Source organism: Astatotilapia calliptera, chromosome 22, assembly GCF_900246225.1.
Source record: "Astatotilapia calliptera chromosome 22, fAstCal1.2, whole genome shotgun sequence".
Lineage (NCBI taxonomy): Eukaryota > Metazoa > Chordata > Actinopteri > Cichliformes > Cichlidae > Astatotilapia > Astatotilapia calliptera.
The window spans coordinates 31,567,606-31,592,693 of record NC_039322.1 but is presented as its reverse complement, the minus strand read 5'-3'; the positions used below and the strand labels follow the sequence as shown (position 1 = coordinate 31,592,693).

The 25,088-nt window shown below is 41.3% G+C and overlaps 1 protein-coding gene across 1 annotated transcript in view; it reads right to left on the bottom strand.

Annotated features, from left to right (window-relative positions):
• Positions 1-16,349: 16,349 nt before the first annotated feature.
• glcci1a (glucocorticoid induced 1a) overlaps positions 16,350-25,088 on the bottom strand; it is a gene marked incomplete at its 5' end in the record, with an annotated part of 30,643 nt that continues 21,904 nt past the window's right edge. The window contains 4 exons of the mRNA XM_026155744.1: positions 16,350-19,429; positions 19,512-19,632; positions 24,348-24,558; positions 24,664-24,813. Of these exons, the coding sequence (XP_026011529.1) occupies positions 19,120-19,429; positions 19,512-19,632; positions 24,348-24,558; positions 24,664-24,813 (792 nt within the window). The remainder of the gene's footprint in view (positions 19,430-19,511; positions 19,633-24,347; positions 24,559-24,663; positions 24,814-25,088) is intronic.

Below are 25,088 nucleotides of genomic sequence, written 5' to 3'. Positions count from 1 at the left end.
GCAGGAGGTCACACAAACGCACCCCCATGACACACACACACACACACACACACACACATACATAGTGCCTTGTCTTAGAACCACTGGGGGTTTTTTTTTACGGTGGGAGGTGCTTGTGTTGTGTTGTGTTGTATTGTGTATTGTAACTGTTTTTCCAATAAAAGGCAGCGAGCGGAGGCCGGAGTCAGGGTCATATTGTGGTAGGATTCGAAGTGCGTTCCTGAGATACCGACGAGGCCTCCCTTGCGCAAGTAAATCGATCGACCGCTGTTACCTTGTTTTTTCCTTCACAGGAATGAGTCCCAGGGTCAGCAGGGTCTGAGTTTAGACCCAAAACTTACAAACTCCAAAAAACGTACAAAATACAAAACACATGCAAACTCCAATACACAACGGAAGTGCTCCAGGACGCTAGGGGCAGTGTTGAGCTTTTGTTACCTAGTAACTACACAAGCCAGGAAGTACCAATGACCGGATTTGGTGTGTGGTAGTAACGGGTAAATGAATTTTTTTTTAATTATTTGAATATATATGAGTGTGGTTGTTCTATCTTTGCAGGTGTTTCCGCCGGTATCCAACTCCATAGTCGTGTCCAAATTCATGGGCTGCATCCTCCTGAGGCCGCATTTGTAGACCGATTACGTCACAGCGACGCGCCGTAGGCTGTCCCAATTCATAGATTCCTCCGAATGCAGCCGATAAATGCGTCCTCCTTTTCCCCGAATTTGAAGGATGGGTCGGGTGTGTCCTTCGTGGCCTACCATATCCCAGAATTCATAGCACGGCCCAGCCAAACTCCAGTTTCCAACAATGGCGGCCGCTACTAAGTTTTAAAATTACTCTTACTAATCTTTCTGGGTCACAAAATAAACTTTTAACATATTTTCAGGCGAGAAAGTAGCTGTGTAAACATCAAATATCTGCTCGGTTCATCAAGATATCGCATATTTGCAAAAGTGCTTTGACGTTTTCGGAGACGTCTGCTACCCACCAGCTCGATAGCTAGTCGGGAGCTCGAGGGTCACTGAAGCCGCCGAGAACGGCACATCATTTTCACATCACCGCGGACTTTCGCTACTCAGGTTAAACGTAAGTCACTTAGACAACCTAAAAATGTTATTGTTGGGCTTTTTTAGTGTTTTATTTGTTCGTGAGTCAATCGGTTTGGCTGAGATTAAAGTTATTAGATTAGATTAGATAAAATAAAACTTTATTAATCCCCCTCCTCCTTGGTTTTTACACAGCTGAATAAACATCAAACAGAAAACTGATTAAACAGAAGTATGAGACAGTCGAGAATTTACGCCAGTGTCCTGTTATATTTTAGATAGCAAGGAGCAGACGGCCGAGTTTATTAAACTCCACCAAGACAGCGGTGACGCTAATCAGAAGGCTAGACCGTCCAATTTCCCCAGCTGTTTACTTCCGGCCTACCCGACCTTCTGAGGACCTGGCCCACATAGACCGCGAAGGCTGGGTCCTCGGGAGAATGCAGCCCATGAATTTGGACACGACCCATGGCTGTATCCCAATTCAGGGTCTGCAGCCTTAAAGGCCACGTTTTAAGGCCGATTGCGTCACAGTGATGCAACGAAGGCTGTCCCAATTCAAAGGCTGCTCTACATGCGGCCCTCAAATGCGTCCTTCATCTCCCTGAATTTTAAGGATGGGTCGGTGTAGCCTTCATGGCCCAACATATCGCAGACTTCATAGCGCGGCGGTGGTGTGGATAATTTTGCCGTAAAAAACCGGCGGAAGCGGGGTGGCCGAAGAGTAAACTTTCAAAAGTAAGTACTGAATATTATGTTATTTATTTATGCGCAAATGTTTAATAATGAAGAACATTAAAACATTACTGTTGGCCACATGTCGGCAAAGTTATGTGACATTAGTGATGTTTGTACTAACTTGGTTTTAAAGCCTTTACTTCAAAATATACGCCGTTCAGTAGTCGACCTTAATCTTACAGAGAATGTGATGATTTATGGATAATTAAAGTCAGTCGTATATCCACAAACACAACAAGCTCAGTGATGCTGCTCGGTTTGCAGTCCTGAATATCACGGCACAAGCAGGATTCACTGCACTGTTAATGTTAGCTATGTTATATTGCTGCCTCTGTTCGGTGGTGTCGAGCCAAACGGACTTAACATGTGTTTGAATGAGCTGATGGTTCACTCGTTAAGCTGAAAGAAAGATGCTTTTATCACAGGAGTCACACATGTGTCCACTGTACCATCTGGGAACTCTTCTTGTTTAGCACTCGTAATAACACAAACACTAAATCCTCCTGTTTGCAGCAGTGTATACACCTGAGACTGTCACCTGTCTATCTGTCCTTCACAAACAGGGAACAGTCTGTTTGTGAAGGACTGCTAGAAAAGTTTAAAATAACTAATTGTCTGTCCTGAATCAGTCTTATTAGGTAATGTTCAAATAATTTTATCATTCCAGTGTTTCCAGTGTGGGAGAAAGTACTCAGGGCCTTCAAGTTACACACTATGAAAGGCAGCAACAAGTTTAATGTTCAGAAACCTAAAGTTTGTATCAGCAGCAGAATGGAGCTAAAATAAATGTTGGTTTCAGTTCTATGAAGCTTTGAGTATTTTGGATCAGTAGCTGCTGTGTTTGTTGCATCATATTGCTGTAATTGTTTATATGCTTTATATATTCTGAGCTAAGTTGATCTATAGTGTTACATCATATTCTATAAGGATGTTGTGTGTTTGTTTACTTTCTGCAGTTTCAGTTTGACCCATTTAGCAGACGTCAGCCTGTTTAAGGCTCTGATATCTATTCTGTATGACTTAAAGCAGTTATGACATGGTCTGATTTTTTCACCCAATAAAGAAATATTTAATATATCATTTTGATCTGGCCATTTTTCTCAGAAAAATGGCGGCGGCGCACACAGTTGCAGCAGCTCGATGTACCACTGGTCGGTGTGGTGTTTGGTTATCTTTGTACGTTTTGTGTTTTGTTTTGTGCGCGATCAGTCAAGCGAATAACATCTTCAGCAGACATGATCTTCTTAAGATCGGAATGAGTTACCGTGTGAGCGTGACCATGGAATTTATCCACACACACAAAATACCAGAGGAAGTAGCGAGGAGACCGGGCGCTCCTTGGATTACTATTCCGGCGGGAGGGAGATGCAGACGGCGACGAGAGAGAAGGAGGAAGCGAGGCTGCCGGGCTGGCGTGCTAACCAGGCTAAGGAGGAAGCCTTTTAGACCACCGCTCCCGAGTTTATATCTCTCGAATGTCAGATCCTTGGCGAACAAGATGGACGAACTAAGGTTACAAATAACAACGGACAATCACATCAAAAACTCATGTATTCTTCTGATCACTGAGCCCTGGCTGCATCAGTCCATCCCGGACTCTGCTATTGAGCTAGCAGGCTACACCGCACAGTGCCAGGATAGAACAAACAATTCCGGTAAGAGAAAAGGAGGGGGAATCTGCATATACGTGAATAACAGCTGGTGTACTAACACAGTGATCATAGACCGTCACTGTTCTCCGGACATAGAATATCTGACTGTCAAATGCAGGCCCATCTATCTTCCACGGGAGTTCACTGTTGTGGCAATAACAACTGTTTACATACCGCCAGATGCAAATACTAACGTGGCACTAGCGCTTTTGCACACGAACATCAACAATAAACTCAATAAATACCCTGACGCAGTGCACATTATAGCGGGTGATTTTAATCAGGTGGATTTAAAAACAGCTATCCCTAATTTCCACCAGCATGTGAAGTGTGCCACGAGAGGGGCTAACACCTTAGATAAAGTCTATTCCAACATCAAGAAGGGCTACAGGGCAAGACCCTTACCACATCTGGGCCAATCTGACCATTTATCCCTGCTCCTAATTCCTGCATATGCCCCAATCAGGAAAACTGCGTCGACCATCACTAAAATTGTAACAACATGGCCAGAGGGCGCTTCTCAACAGCTACAGGACTGCTTTGACAGAACCAACTGGAATATCTTCCAACATCAAGATCTGGAAATGTTCACAAACAGTGTCCTCTGTTACATCAAACACTGTATAGACACTGTCACAGTAGACAAGCAGATCCGGGTTTACACCAACCAAAAGCCATGGATGACCCGGGAAGTCCAGCAGCTGTTAAAAGAGAGGAACAGCGCCTTCAGGTCCGGAAGCAGGGAGAGCTACAGCAGGGCTAGAGCCAACCTGAAAAAAGGCATTAAGAAGGCCAAGGCGGACTATAGGAAGAAGATCGAGAACCACCTGGAGAGTAAGAACAGCCGGCTGGTGTGGCAGGGTGCCCAGCAGCTGACAAACTACAAGTCCAAATCAGGTATGGCTGAAGGTGACCCAGCACTGGCGGAGGAGCTGAACATCTTCTTCACACGCTTTGAGGTCACTGCACCCTATGCCTCAGAGGAACAGCTACACCATACAGCCCACAGCAGCAGTACCATCATCACTCTGGAGGAGCATGAAGTGAGGCGCACCCTGCGGGCTGTTAACCCGAGGAAGGCAGCCGGCCCAGATGGTGTACCAGGACGTGTGCTGAGAGACTGCGCAGACCAGCTTGCCTATATTTTCACCAGGATTTTTAACCAATCCCTTGAACAGTCAAACGTCCCACCCTGCCTCAAGACCTCCACCATAATACCCTTGCCCAAGAAACCTCATATCTCTAGCCTAAATGACTATAGACCAGTGGCACTAACCCCGGTGGTGATGAAGTGCTTTGAGAAACTTGTGCGTTACCACATCACAGCAGCCCTACCCAGCAGCCTTGACCCACACCAGTTTGTCTACAGAGCAAACCGATCGACAGAGGACGCCATAGCAACAGCACTCAATGTAGCATTAACACATCTGGAGAGGCAAGGAAGCTATGTGCGTATGCTCTTTGTGGATTATAGCTCGGCATTTAATACCATTCTTCCATACAAACTGGACGCCAAGCTAAAAGACCTAGGGCTTCCTCACAGCACCTGTAAGTGGATCAATAGCTTCCTCACCGACCGCAGACAGAGTGAGAGTGGGACGTTACACATCTCCAGCCCTAAATCTAAGCACTGGGTCGCCACAGGGCTGCGTGCTTAGTCCACTGCTCTACTCGCTTTATACACACGACTGCACCCCCGCCCACCAGACCAACACCATTGTAAAGTTCGCAGATGACACTACTGTGGTGGGGCTCATATCTGGGGGAGATGAGTCTGCCTACAGAGATGAGGTGGAGCGGCTGTCTTCATGGTGCAAGGATAACAACCTTCTCCTAAACACGAAAAAGACCAAAGAACTCATAATTGACTACAGAAGACACAAGACAGAAATCCAACCACTAATCATCAGCGACGACTATGTGGAGAGGGTGGCAGACTTCCGCTTCTTGGGAGTCAGCATAGAGGGAAACCTATCCTGGAGTGTGAATACCTCTGAGCTACTGAAAAAGACACAACAGAGACTGTACTTTCTGAGAGTGCTTAGGAAGAACAACATCACACAGAGACTGCTGGTGTCTTTCTACAGAGCCTCCATCGAAAGCATACTAACGTACTGCATAGGCATATGGTACGCTAGCTGCACAGTGGCTCAGAGGAAAGCACTCCAGGGAGTAATCAACGCTGCCCAAAGGACAATCGGCTGCCCTCTCCTCAAACTGAAAGACCTACACAGTTCCCGCTGCCTCAAAAGAGCCCATAACATCATAAAGGACACCTCACACCCTGGACACTCCATGTTCGAACTGTTGCCTTCAGGTAAACGGTATAGAACAACATACACAAGGACTAACAGACTCAAACACAGTTTCTACCCAATTGCAATATCATGTCTCAATGCTAATAAAAGTAGATGACTTTCATTGCCCCTGCTGTCATTTGTGCCCTTGATGTTGGAATGCTTTCAGACATGTTTTGTTGGATGCGCTAACAAATTGACTGAGTGATTGATTGTTTGAGTGATATATCAACTAGGTCGTATGTTGAGTGTCTGTATGGGGCCTTAGGCCTGGATTGCTTGGGTGTATTTACTGTATGAGAACACTGTATTTTATATGTATTTCTATCTTTTATATCATATCTATTATAGTTTTTAAGTATTTATCTTTCGTGATGTTGCACTGACCGGAGACATCTTTCAATTTCATTGTACTTGTGACAATGACAATAAAGAATATTCTAGTCTAGTCTACTCTTCATTTTATCAGAAACAGTTATCACAGCTCGTACATTTTCTTTTTATACATACATGTAAGCATTGAGCCAAATTTAGTATTGCCAACATACTGAAGGAACAACATTTGTCTCTTATATATAATACCAATGACCAATACATATATATAGGTATATATGCACTGTCAAAGATACTTGTCTTTGAGTGAAGATTTAAGGTGATAGGACATATAAATAACTGCAACTTGAATCTTTACTGAAGCTCAGTGTTTGACACAGAGTTCATGTTCACTGCTGTAATAACTAATAATGATTAATATATTAACTATAATATTGGCCATATTATATTTACATATAACTGATATGACTTTAGTCTCATGAACAACATTAGCTAATTGTTATTTACTAGCTAATCTTAAATGACTGTTCAGTGCAGAAATGAAGCCCAACAATCATGTTTTACTGTCCTGTGGTCTCAGCCTCAGATACTTATCAAATCACACAAAGCTCTTGTAGAAACAAACAAACAAATGAACAAAATATGTTCTCCTTCATTTCTGTCAAACAAAGCTGTATGACACGTTTCCAGCGGTTAGTATCATGGTTGCTAGGCAACCTGGGCAGTGCTACGGAGACTAGACCGTCCCATTTCAGAAGCCTACAAGCCTTGCACTTCCGGCCTTAGCAGTCTTTGAGAACGCGGCCCTTGTGGACCGTTAAGGCTGCGTACTTAAGGCTGCAGACCCTGAATTGACTATGTGCACGTTAGCATATGCTACTTCCGGTGCGGAAACTCCTGTGGGGAGCTTTGTTTCCGGTGCCCTATTCGCGCCTGGTTTACGGTCCAAAATAAGTTAAGCAAATGAATGAATCAAGTGGCGATTTACATTTCTATAGATGTCTTGGGCATTTATCCAATATATCTGTAAATGATGTTCATCGACTTGTCAATATTTTTTCCCCGCGCCTCAGGGCAAAAGAGAAAATGGATTCAAATGTTATATTTCTCAGCTGTCCCTCGTTTATCGCGGGTGTTAAGTTCTAGAAATAACCAGCGATAGGTGAAATCAAGTAGCCAATTTTATTTTTTGACTGTGCAAAACGTTTCGTGGACATCGTGGACATACAGTACTGCACTTCAGAGTCACACTGCTAGCAATCGATGCAGCGATTCTGTACTGTACTGGAGAGACGTCACGGAGGAGATCGTCTGCAGCGATCAGGACGCAGGACACAATGTGATGTTAAAAAAAAAAAAGCTTGCAAACTTGCACTAAAAAATCTGCGAAACAGCGAGGTGAAAGGTGAACCGCGTTATAGCGAGGGACCGCTGTAATTTTTAAGGTAAGTCACAACATACCCTTCGTACATACTAATGTATAGAAACCGTTACCAGCAGTCATTCATTTTTTGTGTGGCTTTTTTTCATGGTTTGTTAACATGCTGTGTAGGTGTGTACTTACAGTACATCATTCAAGAAGGTTCAAGATTCAAGATTCTTTATTTGTCACATGCATAGTCATGCAAGTACAACACACAGTGAAATGTGTCCTGAATTGCTGCATGACTATGCAAAAACAAACAATAAGTAAATTTAAATTAAAAAAAAAAAAAACTTAAAATGCACACTGTGCAAATGGAATGTTAAAGTGCTTTGTGCCTTATTAGCAATGTATTAACAGAGCAATTCAAGTAGAATAAACAAAATGACCAAAGTGATGGTATCAGTAATTTAACAGAGTAATGTGAACTGAATGACCAGAGTAATAATTACTTGTTATTAATCTTGTGCTCTCTTCCACAGCATGTCTTTTGTCCTGTCTTCCACCCACACTGGATGTGGCAGTTGGCCGCCCCTCCCTTCTGCTGGAGGTTTCTTCCTGTTAAAAGAAGAAGAGACCCCTATCTGGGGAGTGAGGGCGGGGCCTCCAGGATGTACTTGGAAGGTAAATCTTCATGTGACTTATAAGTGAAGAACAGCTCTCTCTCTCTCTATCTGGAAGGTGGGTGTGGGAGGTTTCAAGGATGCGCTGTAGGTATAGGTCCCCATGTGATGTGGCGGTAATAAACTGATTTTAAAGATGCTTACTCTCCCATATTGGCTTCTCTTCACTGACTCTCTGTTAAAATCCTGTTAAATCTAGAATTGAATTTAAAATCTTTCTCCTCACATACATGGTCTAGAATAACTGGACTGGATCTTTTCTTAAAGACCTCACCCCAATAGAGCACATTGGACTTTCATTTTTGATAAAGCTTATAGTTAGGGCTAAATCAGGTGACCCTCAATCCAACCTTAGCTATGCTGCAAATTTAGACTGTTCGGGGCTTCCCATGATGCACAGTGTTTCTACTTCTCTCACGCCTTTTCACTCACCATGTGTTTATACACTGCTCTGCATTTAATTATGGGTTATTATTAATCTCTGGCTCTCTTCCACATCATGTCTTTTGTCCTTTCTCCCTCTCCTCACCCCCAACTGGTCACAGCAGATGGCCGCCCCTCCTTGAGCCTGGTTCTGCTGGAGGTTTCTTCCTGTTAAAAGGAAGTTTTCACCAAAGTGCTTGCTCATAGGGGGTCATCTGATTGTTGGGGTTTCTCTGTATTATTGTAGGGTTTTTAGGGTTGAAGATTGTGAAACTTTTCTTGCTTTCTTTTTTAGAAAACTTTCTTTTTAGAAAAAATTAGCAACATAAGGAAAAACCTGTCTTTTTCAGCGTCTGCGCTGTCTGTTCCCACGCCAGCTCGGCCTGTTGTTTTAGAAGGTTTTTCACCTGTTTCACTACCAGAGCTGGGAAAAATAGTTAGTGCAACAAAATTATCCTCTTGCTCTCTTGATTTTTTACCTGCATCATTATTTAAAAATGTCTTTTACTCTACTGGTCCCTGTATTCTTACTATAATTAATACCTCCTTGGCCTCGGGCATAGTCCCTGCCTATTTTAAAACTGCTGTTATACATCCCTTGTTAAAAAAGCCTATGCTGGACCCATCTCTCACTAGCAATTATAGACCGATCTCAAAAATTCCGTTAATTGCTAAGATTCTAGAGAAGATTGTGGCTAAGCAGCTTACAGCAGTTTTAGATAAATATAGTATTTTCGACAAATTTCAATCTGGCTTTCGTAAAGTTCATTCCACTGAAACAGCCCTTCTTAGAGTTTCTAATGACATTTTGTTACAAAGCGATGCAGGTAAATGTTCTGTTCTCTTAATGTTGGATCTTACGTCGGCCTTTGATACTGTTGACCACTATATTTTACTTAACAGGCTGAAACACTGGGTTGGTGTATCTGGGACTGCATTGAAATGGTTCTCCTCGTATCTCTCTGAACGATATTCTTCTGTGGCAGTTTCTAAGTATAGATCATCTTCTGCGTCCCTGTCTTTTGGTGTGCCACAAGGCTCTGTGCTAGGGCCATTACTGTTTTTAGTTTATTTACTCCCTCTTCAGCACATTTTGAGCCCTTTTGAGGATATTTGTTACCATTGTTATGCAGACGATATCCAACTCTATATATCTTTTAAACCGGAAGAGGCTTCTAAGCTGCGGCTTTTAAATGTGTGCTTGGAAACCATTAAAGGCTGGATGGCTGAAAACTTCCTCCAACTAAATGAAAGTAAAACCGAAGTCCTCTTGTGTGCCCCAGATAGACATATACCCAGTATAATAAATGCTCTTGGTCCTCTTTCAACGTTTGTAAAACCATCTGTCAGGAACTTAGGGATTATCCTTGATCCTGCTCTTACGTTAGATAGTCATGTTAAATCTCTTGTTCGGTCTTGCTTTTATCATTTAAGAAATATTTCTAAATTGAGCTCTATTATATCCTATACCGAACTGGAGATTGTTATTCATGCTTTTATCTCTTCACGACTGGACTATTGCAATTCCCTGTTTACTTGTTTAAATAAAGGTTCTTTGGAGCGTCTGCAGATCGTTCAGAATGCTGCAGCAAGACTTTTGACGAAAGCTTCTAAATTTTCACATATAACACCGTTGCTCATGCAGTTACATTGGCTTCCTGTTGAATTTAGAGTCCAGTTTAAGATTTTGGTTTTAACTTTCAAGGCTCTTCAACAACAAGCACCACCATATATCATTGAACTTTTACAGCCCTATGCCCCTAGTAGGTCTCTGAGGTCGAGTAGTCAGGGCCTACTTGTCATTCAGTATACGAGACTGAAAACTAGGGGTGATAGAGCTTTTGCTACTGTGGCCGCCAGACTGTGGAATTCCCTTCCTCAGGACTTACGATCCGCTGATTCATTGATTACTTTTAAAAAACAGCTAAAAACACATCTTTTTAAAACTGCCTTTTGCTAACTTTGTTTGTATTTTGTCTTTTTAATCTGTTATATCTTGTAAAGCACTTTGTGATCTCTATCTAGAAATGTGCTATATAAATAAAATTTTACTTACTTACTTACTTTTTACCTTGCAATATTAGCACCTTGAGGCAACTGTTGTTGTGGGTTTTCTGCTATATAAGTAACATGTAATTGAATGGAATAGTCCAGCCCAGAAGTAATAAATCCACGAACTAGTTTTTCAGCATCACTGTGAGACAGGATGATTCCGATTTTAGAGATCTTGTGTAAATGACAAAAGCAGTCTGTGACCAAAGGACCCAACATGTGCACAATATTGCCAGGTTGGTGACATTTTATTTACAGTGTTTTCCTGCTCACCTCCCAACTAATACAAAGTGATATCCCCATGCAGTCTGGTGAAATAGCCTGATGAGGTCCATACCAATGCGTTCAAATAGGACTTCTATTAATGGTAACAGGTGCAAAGACTCACCAGTGAAGACTACCCAGAGTATCACACACTGATTCCCACCATTGTGGCCCTTCTCCAATTAAATGCTTCAAAGTATTTCAAAAAATGGATACGAGGGCAACTTTTTACTTTATTGAAAAGTGATATACCATTCAGGAGCCCAAGATTGTGTTGGATGGTTCACATAGTTTTTAAAATACTTGTGTAATTTTCTTGGTGAATGTTAAAGATAACTTTATAGAAACTGTATGTTATACGCCAACAATTGCCCCCAAATTCTCGATCTTTGCTGTACTGTATCCCAGAGTCTTCTTTGTGGGCAACGATGGCACTTCAGTTCCATTTTCATTTTGACAGGTGTCAACGAGCTCACCAAAGGCAACAGAAACGTCTGTTTTACTTTGTTAAAGTGAGATAATATTAAGAATCACAATAAATTGTCGAAAGAGTCACATAGTTTTGTCATTTTCTTGATCATTAAAATGATCCATATTATATGACCTTTAACATTTCACACTTGAAGCCACTAACAAAAAAATCACCTCACAGAAATTAATGTTACGTGCCATCAGGACCCCAAAATTCTTGATCTCTGATCCATTTTCATCTTGACAGGTGTCAAAATGACTCTCAAGTGTCATATAGGCATTTCTGATATTCAAATTAGATGACTACGATGTAATAAATAAAGCAGTCCTTTGACTCAAAATGAATAAATATCAAATACTGTGGCTCGTGTGGTAGAGCAGTTTTGGTTCAAATCACCTGTCAAAACGCCAGAAAGACCTGGATCCACTGTTTTATTGCTGTTAATGTAGAAAGAGTCTCTGGTTTTAAACAGTATTCAAATGAGTGATGTTATGGTGAATGATGCAGCATCAGCCCATTAGAATGTGCTGGATCTCTGTCAGCTGGCTGAACTCTTCATCTTGTGGCAGGGAACCTTGGCTGGACAGAACTACACCACTGGAAGGCAAAACCACATGACAGCCAGCATCTGAAGCACACACGATAAGGTTTCATTACCATATATTTATTTTGCTCTTTTGAAGCAGCTGCTAAAACAAAAGGGCACTTGATTACTTTTTCCTTGATCAGTGTAGCATTCAATGCATCTGATTTGAAAGGGGGAGGGGAACCAGGACAATGAAATCCCTCCCAGGGAGAAGGGGGTAGCTGACATGCATACAAGGCAGGGAGGTTTGGATTCCTGAGGTGGGATCAGCCTGTCTCGTCTTCACAATAGACCCGTGAGAAAAGACAGATGCACAAAAGAGCTGAACGTGGCAGTCCATCCACTTGACCAGCTGACGTCCCCAGAGATGACGAGTTGGTTGCTTAGTCCTCCGCCTTCACAAAAGCTTCCTTCAGCATTGTACTCAATATTTGACAAAGTTGACACATCTGTTTATACTAGGAGTGAGCATAAACAGAGGAACATTTTTTTAAAGTGGCAATAAGTTTTATGTAGTTTTTTAAACAGCTCAAACTGCAATCTTTCCGCATCAGCACAAATGAAAAGCTTTTTTAAATTGTCTTTTCACTCACTTTGGCCATTTGTTTGTAAGCAAGGTCTGGGGTAGTTTTACATTTGTTGGTAGAATGTAAACAAATTTAGGTTAGAAAATATTGACAAATAACAAATTTCTCCATGAAATGTGTGCATACATTTGAGAAACACGTGAGTAAGTACCGAAAAATCAACTGTTCCATTTGATTTTAGGGTAGAGTGTTCAGAAAAAGAAAGGAGAAATACTGACTCATTTCAAACTAAATTAAAACTACCCTTAAAACGAATGAAACACCCCAAACTAGCGTGACTACTCATCAGCTACTCTTCTCTGCCTGCTCCATAGGTCCAGCAGATTTTGGAAAAAGCACAGTCTTTATTAATAAGAGTCAAACATATATACGTACGCTTAAGACTAGTTTATAAGACATGGACCAAAGCTTCTACAGGGGCTAACATTCAGTACCAACATGGAGCCGAAACCCATTCAAATATTGTAGCAGTGTTGAGCTTTATTTCTACAGAATCAAATTAAATCTGCACATGAGGAAAAATAACAAAAACAAAAAATAACAATTTCAATAAAATAAGTGTTTATCTCAAATTGAGATTTTGAGGGTGTAAGGAAAATGCTTGCTGTTGAAATTTTCCATGTTTTGTTTAATTTCAGGTGAAGTTAATCAATATGATAAAATAACAGATGAATGGTTAGAGAGAAATATTTTTGTTTTATTTTCATTGAAAGGTCTGAATAAATATCTGTTATTTAGAAGCAGCCTCTTAGTGCAAGTGTGACTTTAACCTTTTAACCTTTAAACTCTGTCTTAGTGAGCAGCACTGATTGGAGAGAGCTCTGATTAGGGACAACTCTCTTATGCATCTAATAATTTGAAGGCTTGATTGATCCAAATATGAATTCAGAGTGAGGGGCAAACCCAGCTGTGTGGCTATGTCTTAATAAAACCAGACATCATATCTGGGGTTCTTATTTGTTGTATTATCTCTGTGCTTTGATAAATGAGGATTAGCATTTTGCACAGAGCTGCTCCTGAATGGAGAAACAGCAGCACAGCAGGAAGCAGAAGGCCGGGAATCTGGGGATTACAAGAGGCTTTCTGCTCCCTAATTTGCTTTTAAAAGAGTCTTACCTTTGTTCTATTAGGTTCAGTTAGGATGTGCTGGAAGCTCGAGATTAGCACAGAGAATCGAGTTTGTGACAAAGCCGATTAGCTGCTGAAACAGGGCCAATGATGCTTTTGTTTAGAGAAACTGTTCCTGTCAGGCAGAGAAATATTTCCTTTTCTGAATTTAGAAGCTAATGTAAATATAAATGTTGGTGCTATGATATCCCTTAGTGCACAACGGCTAGAACAAGTTTTAGTTGTAAAGACAGGTGGAGGTTTGGAGCTCTCAAAATGAGAGATACAAACAGCTGTTTGAGCCCTTTACATGCTAAACTGTGACAAAATCTGAAATCAGCCAAATTCAACTGGGTGCCGGTTGTCTACTGCCATCTGCTGGGGGATATATATCACTGCTGGGCAGAGGTTACAATTTATAAAACAAATGAAACAGCTGTTATTCAAATACAGCACCGGTTCACAACAGTAGTAGTGCTTTATGTAATAGGTAAACAACTATACTATTCATTAGACAATGTTCTGTCGTGTCTTAACCTCCTTGCTGTGATATTTCTTTGTTTGAATGCTGACTGGGGCTTTTCTGTGTGGCACTATGGGTTTCAGCACACATAATTAACATAATTTCTAACCAAGAAATTAGCTTAGAGAGTCATTATAAATTGGCTATAAATATAAATGTGAGGGAGACAAAGTAGAATAGCAGTAGAGTAAAACATTATCGCATGGATTTTAAACTAAAGAGGTTAGATTAGTTGGTAAGAAAATCAGATTAACTAAAGACAGGATGACTGGTCTAGGGAGCACACTGCCCTCTAGCTGAGCTTCCACATATGGTGAAGAACTATAAACTTATTGGTTAGTAGATTATTTCTTCATTGTAACAATGCTTCTTGGCAAGAAATCTTATATTGTTAGAAAGCCTGTTTATTTCCCCTTAAAAGGTACAATATTTGTGGGTTCACCAAAGGTTGAGTATTTGGGTATGAAATACTTGTCAAATCAATGCTAATGTCAATGAGCTGTGAATGGCAACCCATTCTTCAACCGGCATTTGTCACAACTCAGCCATTGTGGTTGCTGTTGGTCATTCTGGTATGACGTATTTATGGAGTTGAGGTTGGGGATGCAGGCAAGCCCTTCCATCCTCTCCTCTTCCAAATTCTGGAGGTAGTGTCTGATAAACCCTGCTCTGTGGGGCCAAGTGTTATCATCTTGGAGGATAGGGTTCGGTTGCACACTGTGGGGATATGGGATTGCCGCTGGTTGCTGAATCTCATCTTAAACTAAATACATTTTCTGACTTCAGATGACCTAAAAGGAAAGAAAGGAAGGAGGGAAGAAAAGAAAGCGGGACAGGACTCAGCATCTTAACTGAGCTGTCCAAAGCTCTCCCTATGTCTTCTTAATAATTTTGATTTCTTTCTAAATGTATTTCAGATTTCTGCTGTCAGGCTTAGCTCCTTGACAAACTATGACTGGAGTTTAGTCTGAAGCTTTACTCATCACCCTCGTTGGAGAAATGGAGCTTGGATTTGTTTTCTAGGCAGCGCTGGGGCAGCTGCTGAGGTAGTGATGCTCGTTCAGGTGGGCTGTACTTGTAGGATTTTGATTGCATCTCAGGGTTGGACATGAAACTGCGGGTTAATGGACTGTCGTGGACAACTGTACACCTAAACAACTGATATGAATACAAGGCTTTTTAAGAACTAGCCCAAGAAACACACAGGCACAAGTGTATGTGTCATAGTCAAAAGTTGATTAAAAAAGGCAAAAATGAGTTCATAATTAAAAACTGTAATTTAATTTCAGTCATTTCTGCCAGTGGGGTGTTCACTAGTTGCAATTCAACTTATATAGTGCCTCACAATATTTTCTTGGAAAACAAATTATATTTAAAATGGAATGATTAAAGTGTTAATGTTTAAACTATTTGTGCATATGTTTGCCACCATCTTCATCTCTCTTTTTTAATCAAAATCACCATCATCTTTTTTTTCAGGGTGATTGCTGCAAACATCAGACTGCTTAGATACACACGAAGACCTACCTGCTTCAGCTAACTCTTGATTTCTTTTTTGTCATCAACAATTTTTATTTATTTCATTTTAAACTTCAATAACAGAACTTAAGGATAACTACATAAATAAATAGTTTAAAAAAACAAACAAACAAAAACAACAAAAACAAAGTTATCCTATTCTTTCTTCGCACACCAATCCCCACACCACCACTCTGTCATTACTCTTCTGTTCCTCAAGTTACAGAAAGCCAGCTTGTAAAGGGGACCAAATACAATCATATTGATGCAATTTGTCTAATAAACCATAAGTCACTTTTTCGTAGGACGCCAACTTAGCCATTGTCTTTAGCCACTCTTCATAGGGAGGGGGGTTCTTTTTCCACCAATGTCTTAGCAGGACCCGTTTGGCCGTAGTAAGAGCCAGAATAATCCATCTTTTTGTATAACTGGAAAAATCTCCACCAGAAAGTTCTGTGGTTATACCAAGTATGGACAGTTTTGGTGAGATACCAAATCTCCTTTTTAGAACACTGAAAATTACCACCATTATATTTTCCCACCAATCCCGAAGTGCCGAACAGCTCCATAAGATAGCTAACTCTTGATTTCTAATGACCTGTACAAGACTAAGAAAAAGAAAAAAAGTTCCTTATGTCATCACACATTTCACAGCTGTGATGAATAAAACCCTGTATGACACACAAAAATGAACAGACAAAATCCAGATTTTTTTTTTTCCTTTATTGCCATTGTGCATGAACTTTGACACTACTGGTTACACAAAGAGGAGCTGATGAACACTCTGACCTGCCAGTGGTGTGCTCTGGTCATTGCTGGTTTTGTATCAGTTGATGGCTTTAACAACAAACTTCTTGCTGATTCAGCCTTCATGCTCAAAACCAAAGGAATGTGAGATGAGACATTTGTGTCAAAGAACGAAAAGACAACACCTTTTCTTTTTAATTTTTTTTCCTATTATTGCACACATCTAGGTTACCAATGCCAAGTATATGTGGAACATTGGGAAAGCTAAAATTCTTGGTAAGGTGCTGAAATGTCTTTAGAAACCACGACATTGAACCTCCTTAAAAGCCTTGTATATACAAAATAACGTATATACAAAAGGAGTGTCAATACAGGGATTCAACAAATACACCAGTTATCCAAAGAAATGATGAGTAAGATGAAAATGCACTGGTTATTTACACTTGGCCATGTTCATGTCTGTTTGTAACATTGCACAGAAAACATGAAATGCTATGGTATTGTAGTTTGGTGGTAGCATCAGGGTGCCTACAGCATCCCATAATAATAATAATAACAGTGAAAACGAGGCCGGCCAGTGTAATGCTTTCTCTATGCATCATACAGCAGAAGGCGCTCTTGTAGCTGCAACCAAAAGTCTGAGTACAGAAACAAAGATCAAACATAATTTAGGAATCAATCACCTCTCATGCTCATATCTCATGGAATGGATTTCATTAGAACAGTAAGTTTCGAAGCTTACCAGAGTGCAGAGTGGAGGGAAAGGTTGTACAAATATTCATTTTTAACTTGCACAAGAACTGCGTCATCCCAGACCAGGCGTCATGAATAGTGAAAATCAGACTTTGATCTGTCAGTCACAATTTACCTGGATTTATATATTTATTTACGCTTTTTTCTTAATTTTGGCCACCTGGGGGCAACAAAACAACTTACTCGTTAAGGGCAAAAGCTGCCTGTCACTGGCATGTTTTGTAGCTCTTGACATACACTTGGAAAGATTGTCAGAATTAGAACAATACAGACCCTGTGGGAACATGCTTACCTGCAGTCCATCAACACGCCAAAAGCATGCTGCTTCTGGAAAACAGTGCTATGCATAGGTCAGTTGCTGCTTGTTTGAAAGCTTGGATTGAACTATAAATGAAGATACTACAGAGCTCACTCAGAGGAAAAACTACTTTCCAGGTTTTGGGAGTCACTGTAGCGATCCAAAAGAATGCTGCTGTCACTTCTACAGAGCAATAAAAACAGTAAGGTCACGTAGCTCATGCCTGAAAAGGGCTGACGTCTTTTGGAAGTGATGCAATCAGCAACCCATAATCATTAAGAGATATAGCTCCATACATTTAACACTGCCTCCATGTGGCGGCTGACAACTGGAACATCTCCAGAGCTCTGAATTCCCTATTTAGACATTCAGTAGATGTGGTCCACTATTTAAAGTTCTCTCTGTCTGGATCTGACAATCACAAGTCCAATAATCATTCTCTCCTGGTTTTATCCAGCTTTTTATCATCTCTGTGTCCTATGGAGTAGTGAGGTCTGTCACTTAACAGCAAGCTTGCTGTGTCAAACCTCCAGGCTTGACTGAATATATTCTAAGATGTGGAAAACTAAACTTTAAAAAATGTTGTGGTAACGCATCTGGGTTATAAATAAAAACAAGTTTATGCTGCTCACAATATTTTGGGTGGAAACCGCAATTACCCTTTGAGCAGCGGTCTAATCTGCCAATCCAGTGCCAGTTTTACGTCCTCAAAGTTTTATTTCCTCAAAGACAGGTTGCATTTGAACATTTTCCTCATACTTTCACATAGTGTTACTGCATCCTCATTGCTTTTGCTCCACCATCAGCCAATCACATTATCATTAAGCTTAACAGGCAAGCTCAACCCCATCAGTACATCCACAACAACACATGGCAGAGGTCACAACAGCCTTCACTATTTGCAGCCATGAGCTCAGGTCTAGTCACTGAACAGAAAAGAGTGATTCGTATATTAATGAAAATGTGAGGGAATAAATGTCAGGGAATCTGTTCTGCTTTTTATGGACATACATTCCAAATTACCTGAGTATAGACTCCGATTGTGAAATACCTGAAGCAAGATCTGACACCGTGTAACCATTTGAGGCCATTTTCTCCTTTTCTTCCAACGTTTTCCTTGTTGCATTTAAGACAAAGCTCAACAACATGACCTGGACAGTGTAAACATCATCCTGTTCTTGTTGTCTTTCCTGTTCCATTTATAACACAGCCATAGAGTTTTAAACAAAGACTTTTCTTTCTTTTTATAGAGCTATATGTGGATATACATGTTTAAAGAGCTTATTCATACTGTGAATGTTGAAACAGAACACAACACATCATTTCATCAGAAATACACTACCAGCTTAAAATGCATGCCCCTCCCCGATCCATTGTGTTGCACTCCTCACTACGCCTGCATATGAACCCTTGAACTGTCAGGTCTCTTCCTGCCAACAGCAGCTCACTTATTATGCAGGACAGGAGGTTGAGGCAGCAAATCATATTGGTTGTGGTGGATATTCTGGACACTGTTGCTACGCCATGCAAAGATAGAAGGGCAACGGAGACAGTGGGCACAGAGAGATAGAGACCCCCTGGTGGAGCAGAAGGTGGTGTTGGTGAGAAAGTCAGTGGTGGTGCTCGATGGTTGCAAGTGTACATCCCAGAGACAGAGGCCAGCTCTGCTCAGGTCTAGCTGATGGCCGGGCTGTCTGTCTGGGACTCTGATGTCTCTGAGGGTGAGGCAGGCTCCTCTGGGGGATCATCTGTGCTGGTGCTCGTGGACACCTGAGTAGGGACACCATAGAATGACGTGGTTCCGTGTGGGTCAGAGCCAGAACCTGCTTCCCTGCTGTCCTCGTCTTCCTCGGGCTCTGATGCAAGGGTGAGTTGTAAAGAGCCAGGGAGTTTGACGGGACAGAAAGCTGAACCCGTTGGGATGAAATTCACTTTGTTTTTGTCAGGGCAGGAGAAGAGGGGTGCCGATGTGGACTGCCTGGAGCTGCACAAAAACATGTTCAGCGGAATTAAAGGGGGCAGCAGAGTACTGAGGAAATTCAGTATAAGTATCAAAGCATCTATACCTCATTTCCTCAAAAGCTTTAATCTTCTCACAGCCCTCTGGTGGTTCCCGCTTGAACATATAGCTGTTGTTGGGTTTGGGTGAGGAGGCAAACTTTGGCAGCGGTGAGCTGCTTCCATTGTCTGAAAACAGAAATATGATGCTTTTATCTTTTTTGGGATTGATTAGTAAAGACTATTCTCTGCAGTCATCTGCTCAAATGACACAGATCCACTGTGAATGCATATTTTATATAATAACTGATTAAAGTTTCGATTTCTACCAAAACTCCTGAGATATTATCTCATTGGTGAGCAAATTCAAGTGTCTCCTCTCAACTTTTCAGGAGAACACAGATACTTACAGAATACAGTTCAAAGACATGTTAGGCTAATGGGTGATTCAAAATTCTCCATGGATGGTACATAAAGTGCTGAACGTGTATAAATTAAAACACTCTACACTGAATATAAAATTGCCTTTATATGTCTGAAACTCTTTGAGGGGTCAGTAAGAAAATAAAAGCACTGCATAAATATCGTTCCATTGCAAAGCACATATTTGCCCTTTTTGTGCCATGTCAATTTTGTACTGGTTTCTTTCAAAGATAATAAGATGAAAAGCAGATATTTCATAAAATCAACATTTCTTAAACGGGCACAAAGGACAAGATATATACAGGGTGGGCCATTTATATGGATACACTGTATAAATGGGAATGGTTGGTGATATTAAAGTCCTGTTTGTGGCACATTAGTATATGTGAGGGGGCAAACTCCTCAAGATGGGTGGTGACCATGGTGGCCATTTAGAAGTCGGCCATCTTGGATACAACTTTTGTTTTTTCAATAGGAAGAGGGCCATGTGACACATCAAACCTATTGGTAATGTCACAAGAAAAACAATGGTGTGCTTGGTTTCAACGTAACTTTATTCTTTCATGAGTTATTTACAAGTTTCTCTTTGTTCACAGCCATTGACATGTCGAAGAGGTTAACACGTGAGGAGCGGATCGAAATCGTGTTTATATCTGGTGAACGCAGTAACCGGGTCATTGCAGAAGATTTCAATGCAAGACACCCTACGAGACCACCTATCTCCCATGCTACAGTTAGCAAACTGCTTGCTAAGTTTCGTGAAACTGGTTCAGTGTTGGATTTGCCACAATGTGGACGCAAGAAAACTGTCACTAATGAAGAAACATCAGTGGCTGTCCTAGCTTCATTCAGCAAGAGCCCACAGCGTAGCACTGGAGAGTGGCATTAGTAGAACATCCCTTCGGCGGATATTAGCTACTCACAAATGGCACCCTTACAAACTCCAGCTACTGCAGCATCTCAACGAGGATGACCCAGATCGGCGCACAGAATTTGCAGAATGGGCAAAACAAAAATTGGAACAGGACCCTCAGTTCACGCAGAAGATTTTGTTCAGTGATGAGGCAAACTTTTATGTGAATGGTGAAGTTAACAAACAAAACCACCGCTATTGGTCTGACACTAACCCACATTGGATGGATCCCTCCAAGACTGTTGGAACAACAAAAGTGATGGTTTGGTGTGGTATATGGGGAACAATGATAGTGGGTCCATTCATCATCAATGGAAACCTCAAGGCCACTGGATATTTGAAATTGCTATATGATGATGTGTTTCCTCTTTAGGCACTGAAGCTGGCACGTTCCCTGAGTTTTTCCAGCAAGATGGTGCACCACCACATTATGGGTGCTAGGTCCGAGCATTCCTAGATGAACAGTTTCCTGGAAAGTGGATTGGTTGTCGTGGGCCAGTTGAATGGCCCCAAGGTCTCCCGATCTGACCCCCTTAGACTTTTATCTTTGGGGTCATCTGAAGGCAATTGTCTATGGTGTGAAGATACGAGATGTGCAGCACCTGAAACTACGGATACTGGATGCCTGTGCTGGCATTTCTCCTGCGGTGTTGCTATCAGTGTGTGAAGAGTGGGAGAAGAGGGTTGCATTGACAATCCAACCCAATGGGCAGCACATTGAACACATTTTATAAGTGGTGAGAAACGTGTAAATAACTCATGAAAGAATAAAGTTACGTTGAAACCAAGGACACCATTGTTTTTCTTGTGACATTACCAATAAGTTTGATGTGTCACATGGCCCTCTTCCTATTGAAAAAACAAAAGTTGTATCCAAGATGGCCGACTTCTAAATGGCCACCATGGTCACCACCCATCTTGAGAAGTTTGCCCCTCACATATACTAATGTGCCACAAACAGGACTTTATATCACCAACCATTCCCATGTTATTACGGTGTATCCATATAAATGGCCCACCCTGGAGATTTATTATTATTGTTATCCCTATTTGCTAAAAGTCAACCGAAGTATAATAAAGATTCTATGTGTGTGTCTGACTTATAAAATGTGTGACTTATCAAAAAGTCTAACTGGGTATACTGTGATTGACAAAAACAGAGTTTTAAAGAGAAAAACAAGAAAGAAAGTATTCCTCTGTATTTTAATTAAAAGGGGGATTATTTTAAAATGAAGGCTCATGTGAGAATATGCTAAAGACAAATCTAATTTAATTACAATTACATAAACTAAATGAAACATGAAGTCAATTAGAAGCATATGTGACTTTGTTAAGAATTAAAAGATATGAGGTTCTTCCCTTTTGTCTTCTGCGAGATGAGCAGTTCAGAAGATGGGATCTTAAGAGGTCACAGCTGCAAATTCCAACGCTGGAGTGATCAACTGATGCCAAACTGTGAACCTGCAAATTGGTTTTGTATATTTTTGGCTTTTCCTCTGCTCAGTTTTTGCCACATTAGATGATTAATTCAGAAGGATTTTGGTTTACACCATACGGCCACTGAATGACAAGGGTATGCCGGTTTCCTGTTGGGTGGTTATCATCAACTCGGTATACAGAGATAAGTGCATCCATTTATTCGCTCCAACCATTCTCCTCAAAAGGATCAGAACATAATTAGCATTAGCTCAGACTATGTTAATTAGATAAATGCAATTCAGTTAATTTGATTATTATACACCGAACTGTACTTTTATTAAATTTTTGTTAAATTGTTTTAATAAAATATCTTGCAACTAAAGTCTAAATTGTGGACATTTACTTTTTAACTCCTTGTGAAACAGTAAAAGTAAAAACCTGAGTATAAAGTTCATTTCAGTGTAAATAGCTTTGACAGGTTGCTCCAACCCTTTTTTATTGTTCAATTTCAGGTAACAAACTATGTTATGGTGCTTGTGGGCTTGGTGGTAGTCAGATGTGGATTAGACGGTTCTGTGAATTGTACAGGGACAAGTACTGCTGCCTATTGCTGGGTTTTGATATGGATGAAGCTTTACTGTTTGAGGTGTTGCCTACTTGAGGCGATTTGTGATTTGGCACTATATAAATAAAATTGAATTGAACTGCAAAAAACTCCCCACTGCTGGACCGCGATTCATAAGTCTTGTCATCAGATATTGATGTTTCTTTCATATATAACACAAAAAAATTGGACAAATGCTTAATTCCCAACACAACTAACTATCCCTAAGATGCTCAACCCATGTTGCTGTCTGGATTATTGTTGAAGTCCTAAATTATCACCTTTAAAATGTTTGTGTTAATGACATGATGTACAGTAAGGCATGCACTGAGCGCAACACTAACTGAGAGACTGAACAAACGACATACTCAGTTCAAATCAGCACAGAAGACTTTTACAATACACAGGCATCTACCTGAAATGTATTTATTTAATCTATCGTCATTGATATTATTACACAACCTCCAAAACAAGAATGGTTTTAAAGGTGGAGGCAACTGATATTCTTTGCTCCTAATTTTTTTCTGTCTGTTTTGCAGTTGACTGGGGTCAGTGTCACTCCCGGTAGCATAAGGTGATATCTGGTGACATCTAGTGTCCAGCACTAGAACTGCCCTACTGGCATTTGTCGCAGAATATCAAAATTGGTAGGTCCACCACTGGTGCTCTGTGTTTTTCACAGATAAGAGCAGGTTCACCCTGAGCACATGTGACAGACATGCAAAGGTCTGGAGAAGCCACAGAATGTTCAATTCAATTCAATTTATATAGCGCCAAATCACAACATAAGTCGCCTCAAGGCGCTTCTGAATGTTGCCCGTAACAAAGTGACTGGTATGTCGGTGGGTCAGTGATGGTATGGGGCAGTATATGGATGGAGGGATGGATAAACCTTTACAGGCTTGGCAACAGCACTTTGACTGCTATTATATTGGGATGACATCTCTGGACCCATTTTCAGACCCTACATGCTAGTGCAGCTGGTTCTGGTGCATGACAATGTCCAGGCTCATGTGGTCAGAATATGCAGGTAGTTCCTGGAGGATGAAAGAATGGCTTCCATGCTCCGCTAACCTAAATGAAGAAGAAGACCACTGGGACATTATGTTTTGGTCCATCTGACGCCATCGAATTGCAGAACATCTCAGTCCAGAAACCCGGTGATGCCCTGGGTCATATCTGGGAGGAGATCCCCCCCAGAACACCATTTGTTGACTCATTAGGAGTATGCCCCCATGCATACAAGCACATGAAGGCCATACAAACTGCTGACAACAATTTGAGTTTCTGCAATGAAATGTCACCAAAATGGACTAGTGGCAGAGAATTTTGAATTCACGCCTCTATAGGTTTAAGTTTCCATTATCATCAAAAGATGTTACATAGCCAATATAGGCTATGGTCTACATTTGATTTACTCCATTCCTTTGCAATACTGTAGAGTTTTAGTGATCTCCTCCAGGATCTGGTCAGGATAGGAACAAATCCCTTGACCCCAGCAGCTACTTTTTGTGGACACTTCAGTAGGACCTTAGCGTTGCTTACCTTTATCTCGGTCATATAGTAGATCATCTGTGGAGTAAGGACTGCCATCATGTGATCCCAGTGGGCAGGCTGGCGAGGGGGATGGTGACAGGCTAGAGCAGCTGCTGGACCGGCCAGGAGCTGAGGGGGTCTGGGTGTCCACACTGCGGGTGCTGCTGCTGCGCTGCTGTGGAGGGAAAGGTGCTCGTCGCCCATCGGGAACCTCCAGGGACTGCAGAGAAAACAATATAAGATTCAAAGCTCAGTCAAGAGATGGCAGTGACACAAGTCACAGGTTTACTAAAATACCATGCTGAAAATGGAAACTGAGCCCCACCTTAAGTTCCTCCTTATCTCCATTGTCTTTAATGAAGACCTTCTCCAGCTCATGGTTGATGCCTTCCATGCTGCTGGGCACCCTGGAGATCGAGGGCTTTGGCACAGTGATGTTGGACAGTGGCATCTGGGCAGACTTCGACATGGAAAACTGCTGCAGCGAGCACGCACACGCACACGCACACACACACACACACACACGAACCTTCTTGAGGCACACACACTACTCCAGCTTCACTATAGCCACTTCTCAGCTCCGTAATGTCTCTTTTCCACTAGTACCTACTTGGCTCGACTTAATTCAATTTTGGGGTTTTGTATTAGGTGGGATTACCTGGTACCAGGTACTGTCTGAATAACGGTTCAGCCAGTGTTCCAAGCAAGCAACCCATTTATGAAACCCGGCAACAGGGGAAATGGCTGTAC